At 50.1% G+C, this 27,376-nt stretch overlaps 1 protein-coding gene across 2 annotated transcripts; it reads left to right on the top strand.

The window, feature by feature from the left end:
• Positions 1-28: 28 nt before the first annotated feature.
• Positions 29-25,707, top strand: PHLDB3 (pleckstrin homology like domain family B member 3). Of its 2 annotated transcripts, XM_043436220.1 has the most exons (16): positions 43-157; positions 627-977; positions 1,622-1,804; positions 2,018-2,155; positions 7,551-7,679; positions 7,915-8,076; positions 9,366-9,476; positions 9,597-9,680; positions 10,031-10,141; positions 18,222-18,321; positions 18,476-18,566; positions 18,651-18,738; positions 18,836-18,889; positions 22,895-23,114; positions 23,714-23,799; positions 25,279-25,707. In XM_043436220.1, exons 2-16 carry the CDS (start codon positions 744-746, stop codon positions 25,411-25,413), a joined length of 1,926 nt encoding a protein of 641 aa, XP_043292155.1. In that variant the 5' UTR covers positions 43-157; positions 627-743; the 3' UTR covers positions 25,414-25,707. The 2 variants fall into 2 exon arrangements, with proteins under 2 accessions (XP_043292156.1, XP_043292155.1); XM_043436221.1 differs by lacking the exons at positions 22,895-23,114; positions 23,714-23,799; positions 25,279-25,707 and adding an exon at positions 19,049-19,271 and having other exon boundaries at positions 29-157; positions 18,836-18,990.
• The last annotated feature ends 1,669 nt before the right edge of the window (positions 25,708-27,376 follow it).

Here is a 27,376-nt window from a genome sequence, read left to right as displayed (position 1 = left end):
GAGCTGTTGGACCTGTTGTCCCCCCGTCCTCCACTTCCGGGCTGCTGGGGAGGGGGACCGAGCAGCCTGTCTCTCCTCCCTCTTCCCCAGCCACCTGTCCAGTGGGCAGAAACTGCTGCGCCGGAGCGCAGAACGGAGCGCGCCGAAGCCTGAGCTGGTGAGGGGGCCGGGGCTGTGGGGGTCGCGGGGGCTGGAGCTCTGGAATCTCGGTCCCGAGGAGCCGAGAACTCAAGGTTCCTGGTTTGTCCAGAGAGAGGGAGACCAGGAGACCCGACTCTCCGATCCTTGGGTGAGGCGGCAGGGGCACGGCTCCCTTACACAGCTGGGTCAGAACTGAGACTACGGGGCTCCAGAGAGGACAGGGCGGAACCCAACTCCTGAGTCCGCGAAGCAGATGGTGATAGGGTCGCTCTAAAGTGGTCCAAGGGGATAGTCCGGGGCGGGTGGGAAAGTACAAGGCTCGACACCTGGATAGCAGGGAGAGGCCGGTAGGGGGCGTACTAGGACCCGGACTCAAATTCCGGTCCCGCCTCGTGGGGCGTGACGCCCTCGGAGCCACGAACCCCGCCCCTAGAAGCTCCAGGCCCCGCCTCTGGAATGTTCAGTCCCATCCTTTGAACTCTCAGGCCCCGCCTCTGGAGCGCTTTCCGGAGCTTTCGGGCGGGACGCGCCGGCCCTGGGCCACGCCCCCAACGCCTCCGGAACCCCAGGCCCCGCCCACCCGACGCGAGTTCTCAGCGGCCATGGGGACGCGGAGCAGCCCGGACCTGGGGGCCCCGCCGGCGGCGGCCCCGGAGTGCGACACAGAGGTCCGATCTCAGGGGGTTCCCAAACCCCGGGGGCACCCCAAAGACTCCCGCGAGCGGGAGGCGCCCGAGGCCCCGGCAGAGCTTCCAAGCGGCCAAGGAGCTGAGCCCCAGGCGAAAGAAGAGGAAGAAGTGGGAGAAGGCAGCAGCACCGAGAGCAGCCACGATGCGGTGAGGGACCTGGGGGCGAGAGTCACGGGGCGGGGGGGACCCCGAGGGGCAGACCCGAGCGGGTGACAGAGACACAGAGAGCCAGGTATAGGGAGACCAGATAGAGACCCAGAGACAGGGAAACGGGGAGACAAAGATCCAAAGGAGTCAAGGGACCCTCGAGACCAGAGACAAGAGACTCAGAGAGCTGAGGATAGACACAGACAGAAACCCAGAAACAAAGATGCTCAGAGAAACAGAGACAGAGAAACCTTGAAACGGGGGATATTCCGAGGGAGAAAGAAAAATAGCGATTCGCAGACAGAAGACATACTGAATCAGGAAGATGAAGCCCAGGGAAAAGGGGAAAAGACTCAGAGATCCCGGGAGAGAGAAAGAGATGCAGGACCTTCGAAGACGTGAGGCCAAGAGAATGGGAAACAGCGTCCTTGAGTCGGCTCTGTGCCCCCCTCCCCAGACTGCGGGCCCCTGGGCCACCTCCTGGGGCCGAGCGGTCATCGGACCTGCACCCTACCCGCCTCGGATAAAAGAGCTTGGTGGCTGAGGGTCGCTAACTCAGATCCCCCACCGCCCCCACTCCAGGGACCTATTTAGTGATGCAGGGGGCGAGTCCTCCCCAGCTGACTAGCTCTCTCCAACCTCAGGCGGAGGCTCCGTCTCCAGTTCAGACCCCGGCCACGCCCCCCGCACCCTCTCGGTCTGGAGAAGCGGTGCGAGGGGCGGCGCGGCGGCTTCGCGCGCAGCAGCTGGAGGCACTGACTCGCGTGGCTTTGATGGAGCAGCGAGTGAAGGAGTTACAGCGTCAGAGGAAGGAACTGAGGATCGAGGTGAGGCTGCAGGCCCCAACCCCGTCAGGCCAGGCTTCCAGTCCTTTACAACCAAGGGAACCGAGTCTCAGGCCTCCAGCTCCATACTCTCTCCGAATCCAGGAGTTCGGATTCCCAGGTCCTTCGCTCAGACCCAGGCGTCCGCGCGCCACCGCCCCTTCCTTACTCTCAGACCCAGGCCCCTGGGTCCCAGCTCTTGCCTTCTCTCTGCAGATGGAGGTGGAGGTGGCCCTGCTGCGGGGTGAGCTGGCTGGGGAGCGAGTGGCCGCTCGGAGGGAGGAGGAGCAGCTTCGCGAGCTGCTAGGGCAGCAGGTGGACTCAGAGAAGGGCGGCCAGGAGCAGCGGGAACAGGTGTGTTTGCCCGGCTGGATCTTCATCGTCGGTTCTCTTCCTTGTTGGACAGACACTCCTGTGGTGCTCCTGGGACCTGGGGCCGGGGTTACACCCGTGTTCTCCAAGCCATGATACTGGGGTTGGGGGTGGGCAGTGGCAGGGACCTATGCCTCTCTCTGTTTCCCTCCTCCCTCCCTCCTCTATGACTTTGGGGCCTGACTCACTGGGGCGTGTTCTTTGCCCCATCTCTCTTTGCTCTTTAAATGTCATTTTGTGAAAAATGTCAAACCAACAAAAAATAGCCGGTTGCCATGTGGTGCGCTTCCCAGTTCAGCCGGGATTAATCCTCTTTTCCTGTTTCATGTCCTCCTGTTGGCTTCCCTGTCCCTAGATTTGAAATCCAGTACCAGACATCATGTTGACAGTAAATACTTTAGTTCTTTAAGAACTCCTTTAAGAAAACATTACCCCTATGTCATTATCACATCTGAAGAATTACCATCTCATCTCCAGTCAGTTTCCATGGGTCCCAGACTGTCTCAAAAACAATGGTTAACAGTTGGCTGTTTGAATCAGGTTCCCCAAAGGCCAGTATATTGTAATTGGTTGAAACGCATTGTGTATGCTGTTTCTCCTCTAATGGTCCTTGCCTACTGTTTTTTTCCTCCATACTCTTTGTTGAAGAAACCGAGTCCTCTGTCCCATGGTCAGTATGTGACTAGTTGCACGCCGGGGGTGTCCTTTATCTTGTTTCGCTTCCTGGAAGCAGGTGGTTGATTAAATGTAGAAGATGGATCAGATTCAGACATGCTGTGGTGCTTCTTGGGCACTGGGCCAGGGGGATGTTGTCTCTGAGTCTCCAGATCCCAGTGAGGTCACTCTGATTCCTTCCTAATAGTTATTTACCTAAAGGCTTTAACATCCACTGGTGATCATTGCTTGACCAGAGAGTGTTGTAGGTTGGAAAATGGTAACTTTGTAATTCTATCAGTCTCTCTCTTTGCCCTTATCTTACATGTTGGAATTTCCTGGGGTTGGATCCTGAGTCTTCAGTTACCTCAAAGAGCCTGTATTTCTCCCAGCCCCGATTTCTCTCTCAAAATCTAGACCTATGTGTCCTGATTTCTAGGATATTGGTTCCTAGATGCTCCTTCTTCCCCTAGGACCTGGGTTTCCAAACCCCAGCCCCTCCTCCCTCAGACCCAGGGCTCCAGGTCCCCACCCCTCCTGCCTTAGATCCAGGAGTCTGGCCCCTTCTCATTCACCATATCCAGTGCTGACCTCAGCACCTCCCTTTTGCACACCGTCCCATCTCACCGTCCCTTTGGTCCCCAGGCCAGAGTCCTGGGCCTCGCTCTACACGCCTGCTTATCTCTCACCCCAAGCCTGTCAGTCACCACATCCTGTTCTTTGTGCTCCCTGAATCTCTCTTGCTAGTCTGTCTCCTTTATATCTGCCCTGCTTAGACCTCGGGCGAGGTCACATTCTTTTTTTTTTTTAATTTTTATTATTTATTAATTTTTGGCTGGACTCGGTCTTCGTCGCTGCATGCAGGCTTTCTCTAATTGCGATGAGCAGAGGCTACTCTCTGGTTGTAATGCTGGGGCTTCTTGTTGCTGTGGCTTCTCTTGTTGCGGCACTTGGGCTCTAGAGTTCAGGCTTCAGTAGTTGGCCTGCAGCATGTGGGATCTTCCCAGACCAGGGATTGAACCCATGTCCCCTGCATTGGCAGGCAGATTCTTAACCACTGGACCACCAGGGAAGTCTAAGATCTCATTTTTATTGTCCAGAGGACTCAGGAGCTGGTCTCAACCTCTCAAACCTATTGCCCAGGAAGGAGCTGGTCTCAACCCCTCAAACCTATCTCCCAGAGGGATGATTCCATACCCAGATCCTACTCCAGCTTTTCAATCTTTCCATGACTCCTCGCTGACCCCGGATAAGGGTTCCTCAGCCTGGCGGTCCAAACCACACCTGAGCTCCATCTTGTCTGCTTTTCCACTGTCATCTCTCACCTGTATTCCCCATCTCTTCCCTCCCTCCCACCTTCTTTCTTCTCGACCACAGTCTGCCCCCTACACTTCCTTTACTTTTCTTTTCTCTTTTATTAAGTATTTATTTATATTTATTTATTTGGCTCTGCTGAGTTTTAGTTGGGGCACGTGGGATTTTCGATCTTCATCGTGGCATGCAGAACCTTTTAGTTGTGATATGCAAACTCTTGGGTTTCCCTGGTGGCTCAAGTGGTAGAGAATCCGCCTGCAATGCAGGAGCCCCAGGAGACACTGGTTTGATCCCTGGGTCGGGAAGATCTCCTGGAGGAGGAAATGGCAACCTACTCCAGTATTCTTGCCTGGGAAATTCCATGGACAGAGGAGCCTGGTGGGCTACAGTCCATGGGGCTGCAAAGAGTCGGACCCAACTGAAGCAGTTTAGCACGCAGCACGCCTGCAAATTCTTCCTTGTGGCATGTGGGATCTAGTTCCCTGAGCACGGATTGAACCCAGGTCCCCTACATTGGGAGCTCAGAGTTTTAGCCAGTGGACCACCTGGGAAGTCCTTCCTGTACTGTTCAACTTCCATTCATTTGCACCATGCTGTTCCCTCAGCACAGAAAGCCCTACCAGTGAAAAAAAAAAAAGAAAAAAAAAAAAAAAGAAAGCCCTACCAGCCCCCTCTAGCTCCCCAGGTCTCAATGGTCCCTGGTTATTGTGGCTTGCCGGGGTCCAGCCCCAGCAGGATCCAGGGGAACCCTCAGGATGAACGGCGTTGGCGAATGAGAGAGAGAGAGAGAGACCAGACCAGGATATGTGGCAGAGTCTGGCAGTTGCTTTATTTTTTACCATCACCTTTATACCCTAAGTTGGTACATTTCTAAGGGGCAGATAAGCACACAGACTTAGTTTAACATCACATCAGCTTGTCTTTCACGAAACTAGGTGTGCCTGTATATTTTTGTTTATGAGAGTCTTTTCCCACAGATTTTTTGTACATTATCTTCTGGCCTTGAGGTTAGCAGAAAACAGAAAATTGGCAGTCTCATGGTACAGCAAGTCACAACATAATAGAAATACAATCCTGTTAACATAAAAGTCAGTCTTTTTGCAGAAATTCTCAGCTAAATTTATCTAAAAAGTTTAACACACAAAGACACTGCGGCTCTGGTGAGGCAGCCCCTGTTTAGCGCTCTTGGTTAAAATTAACAATTATCTTATTGTTTTTACACTAGGGCTAAACTCTCATTTTACTATATCTTTAACTATATTAACAATAGTTTCCACTGCACAACCTCAGCACATTAACATCAATCAAACGTTGATCTAATAACCACTTTTAAAACAATATTTTTTGTATTCTCTAATAGGGCTTCCTCACCCCCCCAAAGGGCTCTGTGCCTATTAGGGCCCTTTTTATGGTTAATCTCTATGTATAATATCTTTTGGCTTTCAGGCCTGTTGACAATTTATGGCTTGCACCTGGTGCAACTTTAAGCAACTTTAGTAGCCGACCCTGTCTTTTTTGTGGTTAATCTATTTTCTTTCTATTAGGTGTCATCTCCAAGGGAGCTAGATAGGATTACAGTTTTTACAGAACAGAAATGCAAAGGATTGCAAAAGCAGCAGATATGGCACAAAACAGGCTCTTAGTCCAAAAGTTAATTACCTGCAAGAAGTCACCAGCTAATCTCTATCTAAACTATTTTCTATTAGGCACATATGTGGCTGTAATATTTGTGGGGCTTTTCTCACCCCACAGAGGGACCTATGCTTAATAGTTTCTTTTGTTAGCGTACTGTGCTTAGGATGTTTAGAACAATCATGAGCGTTTTTTGCAATGAGAGCACACATTTATCAAACAAGCCAGAATGCCAGCAAAAGGGTTTAAATTGAAGCATTTCCTTCACCCCTGGCCCCTTCATAGGGTACCAGCGTCCAGGAGATTTATTAATTAGCTTTTAAGTTGGTCTTCATTCAGTGAAAGAGGAGCAGGAGAGCTCTCGGCAGGCAACGCAAGAATCCGCAGCAGGGCGAACAAGAACAACAGCAGAAAAGGGGGGAGGATACAGGGTGGGGTAGAGGCCGAGGCCAACCTGGAGGGTCCCTTATCCTAGACAGCCTTGCTTGTCAGGTTTTTTCCTCATGACCTTGTCATGGATGGGGTCCTGGTCGGCCTTGCCTGCCCGGTATTTTCTTCATGACCTCGTCACGGGCGGGACCTCCCATAACGGCTCCCGGCAGTGGCTCATCTTAAAATCTTCACATCCAGGAAGACTAGGTTTACCCTAGTAGAAACTGTTCTCCCCATCCTGGGTTCCCACAGAATCTGTGTTTCCCTGCTCTGATTGTCCCAGACTATAGCTGGCTGTGTCCTCTGCTGGAGTGTAGGGCCCAGGTCCGACCCCCTTCTGGGTCCCCAGTATCAATCACCAAATCTGGATATGTTTAGCATTCATTCCCTCATTCATTTCTTTTTTAAAAATTTATTGAAGAATAGTTGATTTACAATGTTGTGTTAACTTCTACTGTACAGCAAAGTGATTCAGATATATATATATATATATATATATATATATACTTTTTTTTTGCCATGTTGCTTAGCATGTGGGATCTTAGTTCCCTGACCAGGGGTCTAACCCATGCCCCCTGCAGTGGAAGTATACTGTCTTAACTACTGGACCGAGGGGAAGACCCCTCATATCCTTTTCCATTACATTTTATCACAGGATATTGAATACAGTTCCCTGTGCTATACAGTAGGACCTTGTTTGTTTATTTGTTCTCTGAATAATAGTTTGCATCTGCTAATCTCAAACTCCAAATCTATCCCTCCCCCAGCCTACCCCAGGCAACCACAAGCCTGTTCTCTATGACTGTGAGTTTGTTTGTTATGTAGATTAGTTAATTTGTGTCAAATTTTAGATGCTACATATGATTATTATTCTATGGTATTTATCTTTCTCCTTCTGACTTACTTCACTTGGTATGCTCATCTCTAATTCCATCCATGTTGCTGCAAATGGCATTATTTCCTTCTTTTTCATGGCCGAGTAATATTCCATTGTATATGTGTACCACATCTTTATCCATTCAGTAATATTCCATTGTATATGTGTACCACATCTTTATCCATTCAGTAATATTCCATTGTATATGTGTACCACATCTTTATCCATTCATCTGTCCCCTCCTTCATTCCTTAAAAACCTGTTTACTTGGTCTGTTCTGGGCGGGCCTGTACAGCATGAACCAGAGAGACAGGGTCCCTGCCCTCATGGAGCCAACACCCCAGACTTGGAGCGGGGGACACCCCAGGCCAGGAGGAGCTTGAGATCTGGCTGGTCTGGCCCCGGATAGCCTCTGTTTCCCTCCCTGTGTTCAGGCCGAGGCTAAGAGCCTGGTTGCTGTTGATGCAGGAACAGAGGCGGCTGAGCCAGGAGCGGGATCGTGTGGAGGGTCTTCGCCAAAGACTCCAGGAGGCCCAGGAGCAGCTCGACTCGCAGCCCGAAGACCAGCATGAGCGGCTTCTGCAGGGAATGCAGGAGGTAAGGGTTCCCTGGGCCTGCTCAGGGACCCGGTATCCAGGCCACTCAAGACCCAGCCATCCAGGCCCTCAGTCCCCTCCTCTTCCACCCACCTCGGAGCTCAGGCCCCATCCCCCTTACCCCCAGGACTCCGGAGTCTGAATCCTCAGTCCCTCCTCCCTTCTTGCCCAGGAGTCATGGCTCCAGGCCAGGACTAAGGGTCCAGGCCTCCAGTCCTTTTGTGTTCGCTCCACAGATGAGGGAACAGCTGGACGTGGCCCAGCGTGCCTACGAGGACCTGGAGTTCCAGCAGCTGGAGCGGGAGAGCCGGCGGGAGGAAGAAGATCGGGATAGTCCCGGGGCCGGCGCGCTAGACCCCAAGGTCCAGGAGCTCCAGGCCAGCGTGGCGCAGCACAGAGTGAGTCGGGCTGGGCTCACCCTGCTCCCCTCGCCATCGCCCTCTGGCTCCTCCATGCGCTCATCTCGTCTCTACTCTGTCCTCGTGTCCCCACTGTGTCATGTTCTTCAAAACAGCCATGGTGGTCACTGATGTTTATCGAGCATTGACCATGTGCCGGGCATGATCCTAAACATTTCATGAATATTAAGTCATCGAATCCTTACAACAGTCCTGGGAGACAGGTCTTCATATCTTTCCCCCCATTTTCTAAATGAAGAAACTCAGGGTCAAGGTGCTCCAGTCTTTTCCAAGGTCACTTAGTTCCCAAAGGATCAAACTGGGATCTGAACCTGCTAGGTCTTCGCCACTACACTCCCCGTGTCTCAGCCCTCATCTCAAATGATGCTCCCACCAGTCCTCTCTGGGACCTTCACTTCCAAGGGTCTGACAAGTCCTGCTGGAAAAAGCCACAAGTTTGACTGTATTTTGGAGAAGGAAATGGCAACCCACTCCAGTACTCCAGCCTGGAGAATTCCATGGACAGGGGGCCTGGCAGGCTACAGTCCATGGGATCGCAAAGAGTCGGTCACGACTGTGAGACTAACTTTCAACTGTTGACTGTATTTAATACAAAGGTTCCCAGAGTTTCGGATTAGACAGTTCCGATGTGGGTCTCCTTTCCCCACCTCTATTTCTGGACGTTTTTCCTGTCACTCTTTCCCCATTCCTGTCTCACGGGCTCTGTCTGTTTCTGTCTCTGTCTCTCTTCTATTCTGTATCTTTTCCAGTTTGTTTGTCTTTCCCTTTCTCTCTCTCTTTTTTAGTATTTACTTTAGTTGGCTGTGCTGGGTCTTAGTGGGGGCATGCAGGATCTTCAGTCTTCATTGCAACATGTAAGATCTTTTTAGCTCTGGCATGTGGGATCTAGTTCCCTGACCAGGGATCAAACCCGGGCCCCCTGCATTGCAAACCAAGCGTCTTAGCCATTCTACCACCAGGAAAGTCCCTTTCTCTCTCTGTTTTTGGCAATGTCGACTTTCTCCGGGTCTCTGTCTTCCTCAGCCTCTGGATATGGGAACCTCCACCCCTCCAGCTCACCCCAGGTCTCTTCTGGGCCCTCAAAGGGGAGAAGGGCACTAGCGAAGGTTAACTCTGAGTCCCCCATGCCCTCCCAGGCATCCAGATGCCAGGGTCTCTGTTATGGGGTGGAGCAAACCCCAGGCTCTCAAGGAGGGCCTGGTTCTGTGGGTACCAGCCCGGGACCCAGGGGCAGCTGAGTAACCTGGGCCCTGGCGGGTGCCCTGCAGCGCCGGATCCAGGTCTTGGAGGAGCAGCTCAAGTCGCTGGGGGAGCAGATGGCTGCTGAGAGCCGGGGGCTGAGCCGGAAGAAGGAGGAGGCCCTTCAGGCCCTGACGCAGGTCAGTTCACTGCAGATACCTGTCTTACATCTTCACTTCCTGCTGGGGCACACCCTTGCCTCGCCTGCACCCCATATGTCCCCTGAGGTGTAGAAATTGCTCATGTCTTGCCCTCCCCAGGAACGGAGCCGACTGCTCGAGCTTAACTGTCTTCAGGGAACCCCTGGCGGGGACTTCTCTGAACCCAACCAGGCCCTCACCAAGGTATGGAGATTTCATGTGCCTTTCAGCCCTCTCCTCCCTCAGATCCAGGAATCTAGGCCCCCCACCTCCATTCTCCCTTGGGATCCACCATTCTCAACCCCTAATCCCTTTTACCCCTGGGCCTCAGGAGTACAGACCTCCTCCTCAGAGAACTAGCAGTCTCTGCCCACAAGTCCTCCCTCCCTGAGACCACATTCCCCGCTCTCTTGGGACCTTGAGCCTTTCCTTTTCCATCCAAGAAATGGGCTGGCTCTGGAGGCCTGGGCCAAAGCATCCTTGCAGCAGGCATCCATGCTCTGGAGGCCAGAGCATCCTTGCAGTGGCCCTCCACCCCACCCCTTCTCCTGCAGCTCCTCTTCACACAGAAGACAGACCGCCAGTTGCTGGTTCTCCAGGATCCCACTGCCAACACGGCCGCCGCCACCTCTTCCTGCCTCTTCTCTGTTCACAGCTCCCTCCAGGTGCCCCCCCACCCCCACAAATATCTCATCACCCGAGGGGTCTCGCTGGTCACTGTGGCTTTCTCTGCTGTGGGCATGGGGGAGAGAGGGAGGGAGAGGGGAGGCTGATCAAGCCGTATTTTTAACTTTCACCAAGCTCCAGCTTTATTATTCTTTTTCTTTCTTCTGCCTAACATCCTACCTCTCCTCCCCTGGAGAAACAGAACTGGGCCCACCCAGGTGTAAATTTTATTTAGTTAGTTTTTAAAAGATTTATTTGTTTATTAATTTTTGGCTGTGCTGAGCCTTCATGGCAGCGCTCAGGCTTTTCTCTAGTTGCGGTGAGCAGGGGCTACCCTTCATTGTAGTGCCTGGGCTGCTCATCGCGGTGGCTTCTCTTGTTGCGGACCACGGGCTCTAGGGTGCATGGGCTTCGGTAGTTGTGGCACATGGGCTTAGCTGCTCCTCAGCATGTGGGATCTTTCCGGACCAGGAAACGAACCTGTGTCTCCTGCACTGGCGGGTGGATTCTTAAGCACTAGATCACCAGGGAGGCCCCCAGATGTAAATTTTTAAAGCCACCCGACAGAGCATATTGATAAGCAGTTCTCCTCTCCCCAGCCCAATGAGCCCTGGCCCTCCTCCTCAGAACCGGGCATCTATTTGTTTCTTTTTCTTTTTTAGTATTTGTATTTATTTATTTGGCTAAACCTGGTCTTAGTTGCAGCATGTGGGATCTAGTTCCCTGACCAGGGATCAAACCCAGGGCCCCCCTGCATCGGGAGTGCAGAGTCTTAGCCAGTGGGCTACCAGGGAGGTCCTGGTAGCTATTTGTTTCTTTCTTCCAGATTTTCTGAAAAATGGGGATTCCAACTTATGAATGGGTTAAAACATTTATTGAATATGTTGCTACCAACTTTAAATGAAATAGAGTAGACAGTGGCAGTGCTGTGCCCGGACGTAGGGCTGAATATTTGATGAAAACTGTTTTGTTTCGATTGTATGGATGTGGGGTCAGCGCTTAGAAAGGGTGAGCGCTTGCTCTATCATGTAAATGTTTTTTTCAAAAACGTGTGTATTAGCTACTAGTTGGCTTTTTTTTTTTCTAACTCAAGATTGTGGTGGACATTTTTTCTTTTGATATATTTAGAGGTGCCTCTTCCTTTTCAATGGCCCTGTAATAATGATATAAACAGTAACAATCATAAAGATGGCCAAAATTTGTGAAGCCTTTTTTTTTTTGTAGAGTCTTTATAGTGTGCCAGGCACTGTTTTATTTTATTTTATGAATTAAAAAAAAATTTTTTTTTCTTTTGGCTGGGCTGGATCTTCCCTGTGGCCCACAGGCTCAGTAGTTGCTGGGTGCGGGCTTAATTGCACCTAAGAGGGTGCAACTCACTAAGAGGGTGAAAGTTGCTCAGTTGTGTCTGACTCTTTGCAACCCCATGGATGAAAAGCCAGTTCCTTCTGACCAAAAAATAAAATTTTATATTAGGTGCATATACAATTTCATACATATATAACATATATTATTGAATTATGTATTCATGAAACATATAATTTCTGGCTCCTTTGTCCATGGAATTCTCCAGGCAAGAATACTGGAGTGGGTTACCATTCCCCTCTTCAGGGGATCGTCCTGATCCAGGGATCAAACCCTAGTCTCCCATACTTCAGGCTTCTTTACCAGGGAAGCCCATTTGAAGGTGAGAAACAGTCAAATACTGACCGTTTGACATGCTTCAACTTAATATATTTTATATTAAAAGTATATGTTTCATGAATATATAATTCAATAATATATGTTATATATGTATGAAATTGCTTATGCACCTAATATAAAATTTTAGTTTTTGGTCAGAAGGAACTGTAGCAGTGGGTCCTATTATTGTCCCACTAAGGTAAAGGGTTAACAGAGCTTTTGTAACTTTCTAGCTGGAAGCCTGATAAAGGAGGATTGTCAGTTCTGTTGCCAGGCAACGTGCCTTAGGGTAAATATGACCCTTATAATTAAATTGCATATCTATAAAGACTTGGTGGGAAGCCCGGTCCCTTCCTATGGAGTCCTTACCTGAGTTAGTGGCTTCCGTGGACACGGAGCCTCTAAGGCCAGGTGGACCCTGTATCCACCGGCGTGGCTCCCACACCCACCTTGCACGTGGGTGTCACCAAGTGTCTGGCCCTTGGATACTGGTGGCCGTGCCAGGCACTCTTCTGTGTGTTTTGCGTGAGGTCGGTGTAAGAATCTTTGCATCAGCTGCGGCAGGGCGGCGGGACCTCGCTCACTTTACAGAGGGGGAGTTGCCCTGAGAAGAGACGTGACTTGCCAAAGTCACACACCCAACTAAGCGGCAGAGCTCGGTGTGAACCGAAGCTGCCTGATTGCTCAGCCTGTGCCTTTCAGAGACGAGGGTTTCTCAAGGAAACTTCAGAACCCAGGTGGGCACCTGGTTAACACGAGCTCATAGGCAGTGACGAGGGACCCCAGGGATGACGAAGAGCTTGTTTGTACGTGCTTGCTAAGGTCGCTTCAGTTGCGTCCAACTTTGTTCAATCCTATGAACTGTAGCCCGCCAGGCTCCTCAGTCCATGGGATTCTTCAGGCAGAAATACCGGAGTGGGTTGCTATGGCCTCCTCCAGGGGATCGAACCTGCATTTCCTGAGTCTCCTGCATTGCAGGCAGATTCTTTAACCCCTGAGCCACAGGGGGAAGCCCCACAAAGAGCACAGGGAGTGTTTGTTTACGCAGCCAGAGAAACAATAGGCAAGCAGATAAACTTCAGGGATTAACAAATCACTCCTCCTTGCCCCTGCCCCTCTCTCCCTCCAAGTCCTATTAAATCCTTCTCAAATTCCACCCCTTCTTTCCAGGATCATGTGATGCCTAAGAGTACTGACTCTGCTCGGATTCCAGTACCTATTGTGCCACTTCCTAGCTGGTTGACCTGAGATATGGCTCTGTGCCTCAGTTTACTTAGCTGCGAAATGGGAATAATAACAGCATTCATTGGTTAATGCATTAAAGTACTTAGTGTGATGCCTGGCACATAGCAGGTGCTTAGTAATTGTGGGCACCTGTTACTCTGGTTATATAATGATTGATATTATTATATTTTTTAATGAGGGAAGACCAGCCTTTTTTAAAAAAATTCATTTTCGGGCTAGTTAGTTGCAGTACTCGGTCTTCTCTCTAGTTGCAGCTTAAGGGCTTCGTTGCCCCGCAGCATGTGGGATCTTAGCTCTCTGACCAGGGATAGAATCCATGTCCCCTGTATTGGAAGGTGGATTCTTAACCACTGGACCACCAGGGCAGTCCTCGGTTGATATTGTTATAATTATTATAATTCTTATTCCACCCACTGCCACCCTCATTTCTGGTTTTTGTGACCTTCTACCATCCTCCTCACTGATTTTCTCCATCTTAGTTTTTGGCTCCCAAACAACAGCCAGAGTGATCTTCATTCCTCCTACTTCAGCCCTTCCCCACAAAAGCCTTCCGTGGTTCCTCCAGGCTCCGTGGTGTGGCCCGCGAGTCCTTGTGTGGTCTGCCCCCTGCCCACCTCTCACCACCCCCTCCCTGTACTGACTGTCTGGCTGCAGGGGCACTGACCCCCCAGCACGCCAAACCTGTTGCTGCCTCAGGGCCTTTGCACTTGCCGATCCCGCCACCTGGAATACCCTTCACCTCAGTCAACCCTGGCCAACTCTTATCCTTTGGGCCTCGGGGTCAGTGTCCAGAAGGCTGTTCCTGGTCTTCCAGTTGCAGGTGATCCTTTTTTATATTACCCTTTTATAACCCTCTTTTGTAACACTCTTCACTCACAGCAACGTCAGATGATACGCATCTTGTATGATGACTCATTCAGTTCCTTGGGGCTTCCCAAGGTGGTGCAGTGGTGAAGAATCTGCCTGCCAGTGCAGGAGATGCAAGAGACTTGGGTTCAACCCCTGGGTTGGGAAGATCCCCTGGAGTAGGAAATGGCAACCCACTCCAGTATTCTTGCCTGGAAAATTCCACAGACAGAGGAGCCTGACAGGCTACAGTCCATGGAGCTGCAAAGAGTCTGACACGACTGAACACACACACATATATACATGTCACTCAGTTCCATGAAGACAAGACTTGGATCTCTTTTGCCAGTGTGTGTTAGTAGCCTGCCAGGCTCCTCTGTCCATGGAATTCTCCCAGGCAAGAATATTGGCGTGGGTTGCCATTCCCTTCCCCAGGGAACCTTCCCAACCCAGGGATGGAACTCTGGTCTCCTGCGTTGGCAGGCAGATTCTTCATAGCCTGAGCCACCAGGGAAGACCGAGTCTCTCTTCCCTACATGCTTCCTCAGTGCCAACAATCTGAGTTCTCTCAGCTGGGAAGTGCTGGGAACATCAGTTGAGGGAAGGGAAGAGTGAAGAGCCACAGGAACTTGGGGCTCCCTTTCATCTTTTTGAAGTGGTTTGAAACTTTCCTGACTCCCAGGGCTTTTAGAAGCTTAAATGGGTCTGTGGTGTGCCACAGACACTCTTAGGCAAAGACTGAGCACTTGATAAATAGTGGTTATTATTTTTATTTTTCATTTTTTATCTTTAGAAAGAAGCTGCATGGCATGTAGAATCTTATTCTCAAACCAGGGATTAACCCTGCACCCGCTGTAGCGCAAGTGCCGAGTCTTAACCACTAGACCGCCAGGGCAGTCCCATGGTTTTGTGTTTGTTTGTGTGTGTGTGTCTGTGTGTCTGTGTGCTCAGCTGTGCCCGACTCTTTGTGACCCCATGGGCTGCAGCCCGCCACGCTCCTCTGTTCATAGACGTTTCCAGGTAAGAATACTGGAGTAGGTTGCCATTTCTTACTCCAGGAGGTCTTCCGGACTCAGGGATCAAATCCACGTCTCCTGCATTGACAAGCAGATTCTTAGCCACTGAGCCACCTGGGAAGCCCAGTAGTCCCATGGTTACTATTTTTAAAAACGTTTTAAAATAATACAGACATAGAGAATCACATCGAGCACACGCACAGCTTAATGATTATTAATGGGAACACTCGGGGTGACGGCCCCAAGTGTCATCAGGTCACGACATGCCCCCGCTCAATGGTGACCCCTATCGGTCTCCCGGAGAATAGCCACTAGCCTGACGTTTATCCTAGTCTTCTTACAAAGTTCCACCAGTTCAGTGTCCATCGCTAAACGCTATATTTCAGTTTTAACTTTTTGTGTGTGTGACTGTGGGCTTCCCTGGTTGTTCAGACGGTTAAGAATCTGCCTGCAATACGGGAGACCTGGGTCCGATCCCTGGGTTGGGAAAATCCCCTGGAGGAGAGCATGGCAACCCACTCCGGTATTCTTGCCTGGAGACTCCCCATGGACAGAGGAGCCTGGCGGGCTACAGTCCATGGGGGTCTCAAAGAGTCGAAAAGACTGAGCGACTAAGCACAGTGCATCTCTTTCAAATCTCCTAGAATCCACAGACTCCCATTTCTTTTATTGTCCCTCTTGAAATTTGTCTGGTGAATAAACCAGGCATTTGCTCAGTAGAATTTCGCAAGCAGGGTTTGCTGATTCCATCTGTGGGGGCCAACACCACCTTGCTCTGCCTCTTTATTTCCTGTAAAGTTGGATGTGGGGGGCTGAGCAGTTGCATGATTGGCATTTTGGCAAGTCATCCTGGGAGCATGTGTCTCTTTTTTTGTGGCATCCATTGATTGATTCCCTGGAGGTCATGGAAAATCTCTTCTGTCATTACTTCTTCATTTATTTTTATTTTTAAAAAAATTTAGTTAAAGAAATCTTTAAAAAAAAAAAAACAGTTATTATTTTTTGGCTGCCCGCTCAGCATGTGGGATCTTAGTTCCCTGACCAGAGATGGAACCTGCACCCCCTGCATTGGAAGTGCAGAGTCTTAACCACTGGATTGCCAGGGAAGTCCTCCTTCTTCGTTTATTAATTGAAAATTTTTTTCTAAAGAGGGACTTGCCTTCATTGATTATTTGGTTACCCAGGGATATGATTTTTGTAGGAAAAGAAAGTGCTTGACGATTTCACTTCATTCACTTACCTTCAAAATAAAGAGTTGGTTCTTTTGGTGACCAATTCGATTTTTCTTTTAGTATTAACTCGTGAATTACATATATTTGATGAGTTAAGATCTTTAGCAGTGAGCATACATATTGGTGGGCTTCCCTGGTTGCTCCTTGGTAAACAATCTGCTGGAAATGCTAGAGATGCAGGAGACTTGGGTTTGATCCCTGGGCCAGGAGGAGGGCCTGGCAACTCACTCTAGTATTCTTGCCTGGAGAATCCCATGGGCAGAGGAGCTGGCAGCCACAGACCATGAGGTTGCAAAAGAGTCTTATTCAACTGAAGCAACTTGGCATGCAAGATGTGTGTTGGTGCTCAAATTATACAACTTATTTATTCTTATTATCTTTTGTTATCCAAGCAGAGTTTTTGCTGTTTTTTTAAAGAAATGATTTCAGTTTGCTTTCTTTGTTACTCTCAAATAAGTTTATTTTCATTCGGGGGGTAGTTTTTTTTTATTATTTTATTTTGAAATGATTTAAGACTTACAGGAAAATTGCAGGAGGAGTAGAAAGAATTCCTGTGTACCTGTCACCCAGATTCTGTGACTAACAGGTTACCACATTTGGCATTTGCTTTATCATTCTCTGTCTGTACACACACACCCACACACACAGTTTATTCTTTTCTGAAGCATGATTCTTTATCCCTAAATGCTTCTACTTTTTATCATCTGAGGTCAAGGCCATTCCCATATGCAACCACAGTACACCGATCACATTCAGGAAGCTAACATTGAGACAGTACTATTCAAGTCCACAAATGTTATTCATATATATATATTTTATTATTTGGCTGTGCTGGGTCTTCATTGCTGCTCTAGGTTTTCTCCAGTTGTGGTGAGGGGGTTGCTCTGGAGTTGCGGTCTTCTCATTGCAGTGTCTTCTATTGTGGCAGAGCATGGGCTCCAGGGCGCATGGGCTTCAGTAGTTGTGGCAGGAGGGCTCAGTAGTTGCAGCTCCCGGGCTCTAGATCTCAATAATTGTGGCACACAGGCTTAGTTGCTCCCTGGCATGTGGGGTCTTCCTGGATCAGGGCTGGAACACATGTCTCCTGCATTATTAGCAGGCGGATTCTTTACCACTGAGCCACCAGGGAAGTCATTTTGATTTTATTTCCTTTCTTTTTTTAAATTCATTTTATTCTTCTTTTTTCCCATTTTTATTTTTTAAAAAGAGCCAAACGGACCTCCATAAAGTTTTTTCCAATAAAACAGCCCTCAGCCTTGTGGGAGAACATCTGGGTTTCCCACATCTCCACCAATACAGTGGGCTTTAAAAAAGAATAAAGAAAAACAGTTTTATGTAGATCTATAATTCACCTACCCTACAATTCACCCATTAACAGTGGTTTTCAGTGGTTTTCAGTGTAGTCATAGAGTTGTGCAAACATTACCATCAGCAATTTTAGAGAATATTCAGGAGGGAATGACCATCCACTCCAGTGTTCTCGCCTGGAGAATCCCCATGGACAGAGGAGCCTGGTAGGCTACAGTCCATGGGGTCACACAGAGTCGGACACGACTGAAGTGACTTAGCACGCACGCACAAAGAAGCCCTGTACCCTTTAGCCATCACCCCTCAATTCCCCTCTCCTCCCAGCCCCCGGCAACCACTGTCTCTGTGGGTTTGCCCATTCTGATCAGTGCACTGTGTGGTCCTTTGTGACTACTGCATTCACTCAGAATTGTGTTTACATTGGCTTTCTGATCCGTGCCAATGAGATGGTGGTTTATTTTTTTACAAAAAATATTTATTTATTTGGCGGCGCCGGGTCGCTCGGGGATCTTCGATCTTCACTGGGGGCATGCAGGATCTTTAGTTGCCACCTGCAAACTTTTAGTTGCGGCATGTGGAATCTAGTTCCCTGACCAGGGATTGAACCTGGGCCCCTTGCATGGGGAGCACGAAGTCTTCACCCTTGGACCACCTGGGATGTCTCAAGATGGTGGTTTTCCTTGGTGGTTCTCCGATCTAATGGTGGAGACTGAGCATCTTTTCCTGTGTGCCTGGGCTTTGTGTGTCTTCAGGGCTCCATTGGCCTCCAGAGGACTGGAAGCCTGTCCCGGAAGAGGGGAGAGAGAGCCAGTCAGAGAGGCTGCCCCCGGCCTCTGTCCCTCCATTGTACTGGTGAGTACCAACTTCACCCCACGTACCCTCTTCTCCCATCACCACCCTCCCTGCGCACAGGATGGAGAAACCTGGATGCCCCTGTTGGGGGAGAGAGGGAGAGACTTAGACCAGGAAGTATCCCAGCCCCTAGCCCTGGCCTTTCTCCCCCCAGGACCCCTGGAGGCCTCGGCCCTTGCGCCTGAAGCCGGAGACTCCGGGAGACACCCTCTCTATCAGCTGCTGAACTGCGGCCCCAGGAACAGGTGAGACGTCAGGGAGAAGGTGGGGAGATGGGGGGAGGAGACTGGGCTCCTCTCACCGGCCCCGTCTCTGTTCCCTGCTCCCAGCTGCAGGGCCCTCTACCCAGACATCGCCCGAATGGAGCAGCTCCTGCAGCAGGCCGTGGCGGAGAGGGAGCGGCTGCTCCAGGCCAGGGTGAGACCCAGCCCCTCCTCCCTCGGACCAGGAACGCAGTATATTTCCCCCACTTCTTACTGGTTTGCAGTCTCGGTGACTCTTTCTGCACCCACAGGAAGGGACAAGAAGCAAGGAAGGTTCCTCGGGCCCCCCTGTACCTGCCATCATGGTGAGTCTCGCCCCTGCCCCCACTTCCCCTGGCCTCTGCCCTTTGACATCTCACCCTCTCCTGTCCTCCAAAAAGTGTCCTGGGCTTGGCAAGGGAAGGGGAACTCTAAAGACCTAGTTTCTCTTCCCATCAGGGTCATCTGAATCCATGGTATGTGGCATGCTCAATTTTCTGTGCCTCGGTTTCCTCTTCTGTAAGTGGGTGGTGGTATGAGGGCAACCACAAACTGGGACTTTTAAATAGTATTTAAAATTTTGTTTTATTTGTTTGATTCTTTAAAAAAACCTTTTTACTTAAGAAATATTCAAGCATATTGTTCAAAGGTTGACTAGATTGATAACCTCCAATGTGCCCACCATGCAGCTCATGACCATTGTTTAGTCAGTCAGTCGCATCCTGCTCTTTCGTGACCCCATGGACTATAGCTTGCCAGGCTCCTCTGTCCATGGGATTCTCCAGGCATGAATACTGGAGTGGGTTGCCATTTCCTACTCCAGGGGATCTTCCCGACACAGGGATTGAACCTGCGACTCCTGCATTCGCAGGCAGATTCTTTACCACTGAGCCACCAGGGAAGCCCTCCATGTCGCTCCAGTGATTATCAATATTGAATCTTATTTTACTTACTGACTTTGCTGTACTGGACCCACACCTACTTCCCATGCTGCAGTAGAATATTTTAAAGCCAATTCCACATATTTTATCATTCCCTCCATACATCATTATGTACCTACAATATATATATGTGTGTGTGTGTGTGTATATATATATTTAATGTAAGTTCCACTGTCATAGCTTATGAAATTATTACTAATTCTGTAACATTCTAATACATGGTCCATATTAACATTTGGTGAGCACTTCCTCTCTAGAAGCCTCAGTTTCCTCCTCTGTGAAATGGGGACAATAATGGGTTGTTTTGGAGAGGCAGTGAGGTGATCATGATCACTTGGCACAGTGCTGGCCACAGAGCAGAACTTCAGTACATGGTGATCACTTAGTGTTACTGTGTGGAGTTGGCAGGATGACCCAGTGGGTGCCCTTTTAACCACCCCTTCCCCTCCTGTGTGTTCCCCAACCCCTTCCCCCACCCCCTCCTCACTCTCCTTTGTTTCCATGCAATTTGTCTCACCTCTATTTCTCATCTTTTTTTGCTTTGGCCTTACTTCAATGTTTTCAGCCCTCAATACTCATAGAGTGGTCCATGGACCAGCAGCATCGGCATCCCTGAACTTCATTCCTCTCCAGACCCCCACCCTGGAATAACTGAATCCCAGTCTGCACTTTAACAAAATCCCTAACTGTCTCCAAATTGTCTCCAAAATATATTTTGATAGTTGGTTATTCAAATCTGGGTCCAAACAAAGCACACACAGTGCCTTTAGTAAAAATGTCTTAAATCTCTGAGATTGAGTCCTCCCTCCCTGCTTTAAAGAAAAAAAAGTGCCATTTATTGGGGGGGAAGAGTCATTTATCTTGTGGAATTTCTCACACTCTGAATTTAGCTGACAGCTCCTCATTAAGCTTTTATTTCTACCTATACTAAGAATATGAATACTTTTTTGTTACAACATACACTTTATTTATTTTTTTGGCCTCCCCGGGTGGCATGTGGGATTTTAGTTCCCCATCCAGGGACTGAACCCGTGCCCCCTGCAGAGGGAGTGCATAATGCCAGCCACTGGACCACCAGGGAAGCCCCTCCAGCAAACACTTCAGAATTTGGGGAAGTGAAATTCTCCTCACCTGGAGGCACAAGTGTTTTCTGTCATGGAGGAGACTTCGAATCTGTGTTTATACTTTCCCACATACGCTGATCAAACTGCATTTGGTCGATTTATGTTCCTCACAAACAAGTACATTATTCCCAACCCGTTTCTGGTTCTCTCAAACATTAGGCCTTTCCTTATTCATTTCAATCCAATATTTATGGAGTGCCTATTTATGGTGGCCTTCCCAAGTGGCTCAGTGGTAAAGAATCCGCCTGTCAATGCAGAAGATGCAGGAGATTCAGGTTCCATCACTGGGTGGGGAGGATCCCCTGGAGGAGGGCACGGCGACCCACTGCAGCATTCTTGCCTGGAGAATCCAGGGACAGAGGAGCCTGGTGGGCTACAGTCCATGGGGTCTCAGAGTCGGACGTGACTGAGTGACCGAGCACGCACTGTGTGGTAGACCCTGGTGACAGCAGAGTGACAATCCCTGCCTTTTGGAAGCTGGCATTTAGCAGGGGAGAGAGACAGAAAGCAGCATCAATAAGTAAAATTAAGTAAAATAAGTAGCATGTCAGGTGCTGATAAGAGCCGGGAATAAAATAAAGCAGGAAGGCTGGTGGAGCCTTCCGGGTTGTCAGGCATATAAGCTCTGCCTCATTAAAAATGAAACACTCTTGCTGTGTAGCACCATCATTTATTAATCAGTCCCCTGCTGACTGCATTGTCCCCCATCCCCACCCCCTCACACCTCGAGCTGCCTTCCTCGGCTGTCCCTGGGGTTTGCGCCTAGGGGTGGAATCACCAGGTGACAACAGCCAGTTCATCCAAGAAACATGAGGAGGGTGCTGGGATTAGGAAAGCCAAGACTTGGGCAGGCGTTCCCTGGAGGTGACATGGGTGGACAAAGGTGGAGTTGCCAGTCCCAAGCCCATCCCTGCTCTCCTCGCCTGGGGCCCGGCTCCACCCATGTCCTACCTGGGTGACCTCGGTGAGTCACTTCCTTTTTAAGAGCCTCAGTTTCCTCCTCTGTGAAATGGGGACAATAATGGGTTGTTTCGGAGAAGCAGTGAGGTGATCATTTGACACAGTGCTGGCCACAGAGCAGACCTTCAGTACATGGTGATCACTTAGTGTTACTGTGTGGAGTTGGCAGGATGACCCAGGGGTTCCCTTTTAACCACTCCTTCCCCTCCTGTGTGTTTCCCAGCTCCCGCCTCCCCCCTTCTCTCCCTTGTCTCCATGCAATTCATCTCCCCTCTATTTCTCATCCTTTCTTGCTTTAGCCTGACTTCAGTGTTTTCAACCCTCAATACTCAGAGAGTGGTCCATGGACGAGCAGCATCAGCATCCCTGAACTGAATCCCAGTCTGCATTTTAACAAAATCCCTTAGGGGTCTGCTTGCATGCTGGAGTCTGAGGCCTCAGTGTGACCATGGGGATCATATGCCATTCTTGGCAGGAAGTATTTGAGAAGGATAGGTTTAATCAGGCTAGACCTTGTAACAGTAGACACTTTGATTTCCTTCATTCTGCTCCACATTATGGCCACCTGAGATGAGCGCTCTGCCTGGGGAGTCCTGGCTTGTCAGCTCTGGCTGTGTGACTTGGGCCTAGTGACTTAACCTCTCTGAATCTTGGTTTCCACATCTATAAAATGGGGACAATGATGTACCTACCTCCTGAGGAGAAGGGGGGCAAAGAGATTATAAAGTTTTTGTTTTTTTTTTTTAGCACAGATAATAATCACCAATTTCATCACAGCAAGAATGCTCTCTAACATACAACAATAATAATGGAATCAGCACTTTCATTATTAATCACTCACTGTTTTACAGATACAATAGATGAGGGCTTACTGGGGTTTATCACTTCCCTAACACATCTCTGGTGTTTCAAGGTGAGCGCTAAGGTCAGGAAGACCTGGCTTCGCATCCCTGCTCTGCCACTTAGAAGCTCTATGTGACCTCAGGTGGATTATTTCTCTCTGTACTTCAGTGTGCTAATCTGCAGAATGGGACTCATAGTAGCCTTGACCCAAGAGTGGCCATGGGGAGTTGAGGAATGGATGCTGGTAAAGCCCTGGGCAGTGCGTCAGTCAACCGGAGTAGCTGTCAGAAATACCATCTTAATCGTCGTTGCCAAAGTTAAAGGCTGTGCTGGTCCTTACACTTGAGCTGGTCCTTACACTTGAGCTAATCTGACGAGCTCCCCTCCCGGGTCCAGTGTGCAGACTTCCCCCTCCCAGCCCTTGACCCTATGACATCACAGCCCCCTTCTCTTCCCTCCCCAGGCCCCGCCCACACCCCCATCCATCCCTGCTAGCCCTCCGGTTTTGGATCTCCGGCAGCACCTGGAGCGCTGGGGCCACAATCCGGAAAACTGCCCGCACTTACGGGTTTCCGGGGGCTGCTGCCGCGGACCCCTGGTGAAGATGGGTGGCCGAATCAAGACCTGGAGGAAGCGATGGTTCTGCTTTGACCGCCAGGCCCGCCGCCTGGCCTACTACGCGGGTAAGCCCAGCCCCGCTGCCTTAGGTGCCTGGGCCCCCACTCCTGTGAGAGACCACTCCAGACCTTCGCCCCAGACACCTAGCCGCCCCACCCCCAGGTCTCTTCTCTCTTAGGTCCATTATGTGTCTGGACCCCCCAGTCACTTCCTCCTTTCGCCACCCAGTCCTCACTGGGTATCACCTGTGCACCATTCTAGCTCTCCAGCCCCCGGTTTCCCCATACCCAGGAGAAGCATTATCAGTGCCCAGCCCCCAGATCTATTCCAAGCCTCTCCTTCTTCTCTTGGGTAATCAATGCTTCTGAACCTCTCCTTGAGTCTCCACCCTTCTCAGGGGCCAAGGGACTTGGGGACCTAGGATTCCAGCTCCCCAGACCCCACCTCCCAGCCTTATCCAGTCACCACACCAGTTTCCCATTGACATTCACTCACCTCCTAACCACAGCGCTTTAGGGACCTTCAGACTCTATCACCATGCTCCTCACCCCAACCCCAGTCTCTGGACTTGGGCTCAGAGACTCCTCTCCCCCTTAGTACCCTCCTCCCCACCCCACAACCCATCTCTCACTGGCTCTGTTTCTCTCTCACCCCGCTCCATCAGACAAGGAAGAGACCAAGCTCAAAGGTGTCATCTACTTTCAGGCCATCGAGGAAGTCTACTACGACCACTTACGCTGTGCCTTCAAGGTGAAGCCCCTCTTTGGTGCTGCCCTGCCCTCATGGTTGGAGCCCCACCAGTCAAATCTTAGCTTATCCCCTGGGGAAGGGCCACCCACAGCCCCTGTTGTCAGGGTCCTCCATCCAGCACAGGAAACCAAGCAGGTCATTTCACTGCAGGGCCCCAAAATTAAGAGCTCAGTCTCTGGCTCTCAGCCACAGTTATTTTTCTTGGAACAAAAGTTTGAGAGCAGAAATTTGGCAAACTCAGAAGCCAAGTCAAGAATGAATGACTGAACTGGGCAAGGTGAGGACTGAGGCTGCCTGGCAGCATTGAAAGGAGAGGATCATTTCTTAGCATCTTCTCACAATTGCCAAATGGGAATGGGTCCCACGGTGTCATATCAGATTTATTTTTCCCCAGAGAATTCTGGAATTGGAACGTTTATAAAAGCACAGTGCCAGAAACTGATACAATGTTTAGAGAGCTCTGGAGAGTAACTGTGGCTTTTTAGAGCTTAGGTTGGAATCCCAGCTGTGGGACATCAGAAATGTGACTTCCATTCTCCAGCCTCAATGTTTTCACCTGCAGAATGGGCACTCTTCAACCTATGTCTCCAGAGTTGAGGTTGAAGACAGATAATGGACATAAAGGGTTTACTTAATTCGGGGTTGGCAAGTAGGTACTCAGTAAATAGGTTGTAGACTAAATTTTTCCCAGTTACAAACCAGGGAGACCTAGATTTGGAAGAGAGGAAATTTGAATGCTTGTATTTCTAATATATGGACTTCCTAGGGGTCTCAGTAGGGCTTCCCTGGTGGCTCAGATGGTAAAGAATCTGCCTGCAATGCAGGAGACCTGAGTTTGATCTGTGGGTTGGGAATATCCCCTGGAAGAGGGCATGGCCACCCGCTCCAGCATTCTTGCCTGGAGAATCCCCACGGACAGAGGAGCCTGGCAGGCCACAGTCCACGGGTCACAAAGAGTTGGACATGACTCAGAGACTAAGCGCAGCACAGGGGCCTCAGTGGTAAAGGATCTGCCTGCAGTGCTGGAGACCCAGGGTCTCCTGCAGATTCCTGGATCGGGAAGACCCCCTGGAGGAGGAAATGGCAACCCACTCCAATATTCTTGCCTGGGAAATCCCTGGACAGAGGAGCCGAGCCTGACAGGCTACAGTCCTTGGGATCACAAAAGAGTCGGACACGACTTAGCGACTGAACAACAATTTCTAATACAGGAGAAAGTGGAGCTGGGGGGTTGGGACATGGGTTCTTTAAATTCCTCTTGTTCCCATAATTCTCAGCGCCTTCCTGTGTTAATCCATTTAACCCTCAAAACTCAACGAAGTAGGTAGCATCATTTAGGAGGACAGATCCGCATACATTCAGGGAATTTAAATTACTTACCCAACCCTACACAGCCTGTAAATAGCAAGGCTGGAATTTGAACTAGGGTGGAGTCATATCTGTTCTGTTAAACCACCTCCACTCCGCTACTTATTCCAGAGCCCGAACCCTCGCCTAACGTTCTGTGTCAAAACCTACGAACGCCTTTTCTACATGGTGGCTCCCAGCCCAGAGGCCGTGCGCATTTGGATGGACGTCATTGTTACAGCGGCTGATGAGAACCACGCCCCCTGATTGACCACACCCTCTGGGGGGAGTCTCAGTGAAGCCCCGCCCCCCGCACTGCTTCGAGGCCACGCCCACTGCCGGGAAGCCTGGGCCCGCCCATTCGTGACTCTCCGGGGAGTTTTGTGGGTTTGATGGCTTGGCTGGTCTGAGCCGCGACTTTCCCCGGGCTGCAGGTGCCTTCTCCGGACGGGAAGCCAGCCCCTCGGGCTCTGCCCCGGGCTCGAGGAAGATTGCGGGGGTGGGAAGGAACTATTTATTGTTGCTTCTGTGATACCGAATTAAACATGGAAGAAAACAGTTTTTCTGAGGTTCCCAGCACAGACATACGGAACCCCTCGACCGCTAGGCAAGGCATCTGAGTTACGGGTACCCAAGACAACCAACCATCCCTCAGCTGGTTCTACACTTAAGGAATGGAGGTCTTCTTCAACCCCATGGTCTTGGATGGTAACAGGGGGTGGGTGTAGAGAGGCGTGTGGCAATTTTGTTTTTTCAGTTTGTGGGTCCGCCTGCTTCCACCCTTTTGGCCCTGACTGGGCTATTGGCAGTTTCTAGGAACTCCTAGGCTCCTGCCTTCCAGGCCTTGGCACATGTTATTCCCTCTGCCCTTCCCTTAACCAGCTGTCTCCTTGTTCTTAGTGTCTTGGTTGGATTGTCACCTCCTACAGGAAACCCTTCCTGACTTCCCCACCTGAATCAAACACACCCTCTTCTTTGAGCTCCCCTGGACTACAGTCCATTGGGTCACAGAGTCGGACACGACTGAAGCAACTTAGCAGGCACGCACGCACGGTCCATTCCTGAACATCCTGGGTCATCACTGGTGATGGCTCTATGTCCCAACAGACTGGGAGCTCCAAGAAGGCAGAGCCAGGGCTGTCCTGGTCATAGCTGTATTCCCAGCACCATAGGGCACATTTCATTCCATGAAAGGGAAAAAAAAAAGTTATCCTTTCATCTCTCAATCTTGGTAAATAATATACCCAATACTCCCTTTGCTAAGTCACCTTTCCCCACTCCACTCTACTCATCATTTAGGTCATAACTCAGATGGTTCCTTCTCCAGGAAGCCTTCCCTGATTCTTCTGAGTCAGATGTTTCCTCAGGGCTTCCTGTCCCAGCCCTGATCATTCTGCCTGCACCTTCCCCCTGGAGCCTTGACTACTCTGGGTCATCCATGCTGATGAGTGTGTTTCATATGCTGGGCGGGGACTCCAGGAGGCAGGGGTTGGACTGTTTGCATCACTACTGAGTCCTTGACACACAAAGGGCCCATATGCAAAGTAGGTGTTGAGGGAATGTCTGATGGTTGAATAAATTGATGAGAGAGATGCTGAGGATGGGGCGGTGGTCAACAGGACAGATAGAACTTTTCATCCTTTAGGTCTCACCCAAGGTGTCCCCTTGGAAAAGACCCTGATGCTGGGAAAGATTGAGGGCGGGAGGAGGAGGGAGCGACAGGATGGCATCACAGAGTTAATAGACATGAGTCTGAGCAAACTCCAGGAGGTAGTGAAGGACAGGGAAGCCTGGTGTGCTGCAGTCCATGGTACGCAAAGAGTCGGACACGACTGAGTGACTAAACAACTACAACAACAGCAACAAGGTGTCCCCTCCTTCAGGAAGCTCTCCTTGATCCCTGATGGGTGTCCACAGTCCCTTGGGCTCCCCAGGTATAACCCTGATCCCTTTAGCTGTCCCTGTGTGGAATAGGCCTTTTCCTCCCTTAAACGTCTCTGGAACTAGGCATTCAATTCCTCTGGTTCCCATCGCCTCCAGTCCTGGGTGTCCTGTCCCAGGATTCCTTAAGGATCCAGTTGTCCTCCTGAAGCCCCAGAATACAAACAACCCAAACCCCAGGCCTTTGGGGACCCCAGCTGTTCCTTGGCCTCTACCTCCAGGTATGAGATATCTGGATCTTTGGATTATTTCATCCCTCAGCCTGTCTGCAAACTGGGTCTTCTTACCG

The sequence above is a fragment of the Cervus canadensis genome, chromosome 18, assembly GCF_019320065.1.
Source record: "Cervus canadensis isolate Bull #8, Minnesota chromosome 18, ASM1932006v1, whole genome shotgun sequence".
NCBI lineage: Eukaryota > Metazoa > Chordata > Mammalia > Artiodactyla > Cervidae > Cervus > Cervus canadensis.
The sequence above is the reverse complement of the archived record's forward strand: the minus strand, read 5'-3'. Positions and strand labels throughout refer to the sequence as shown.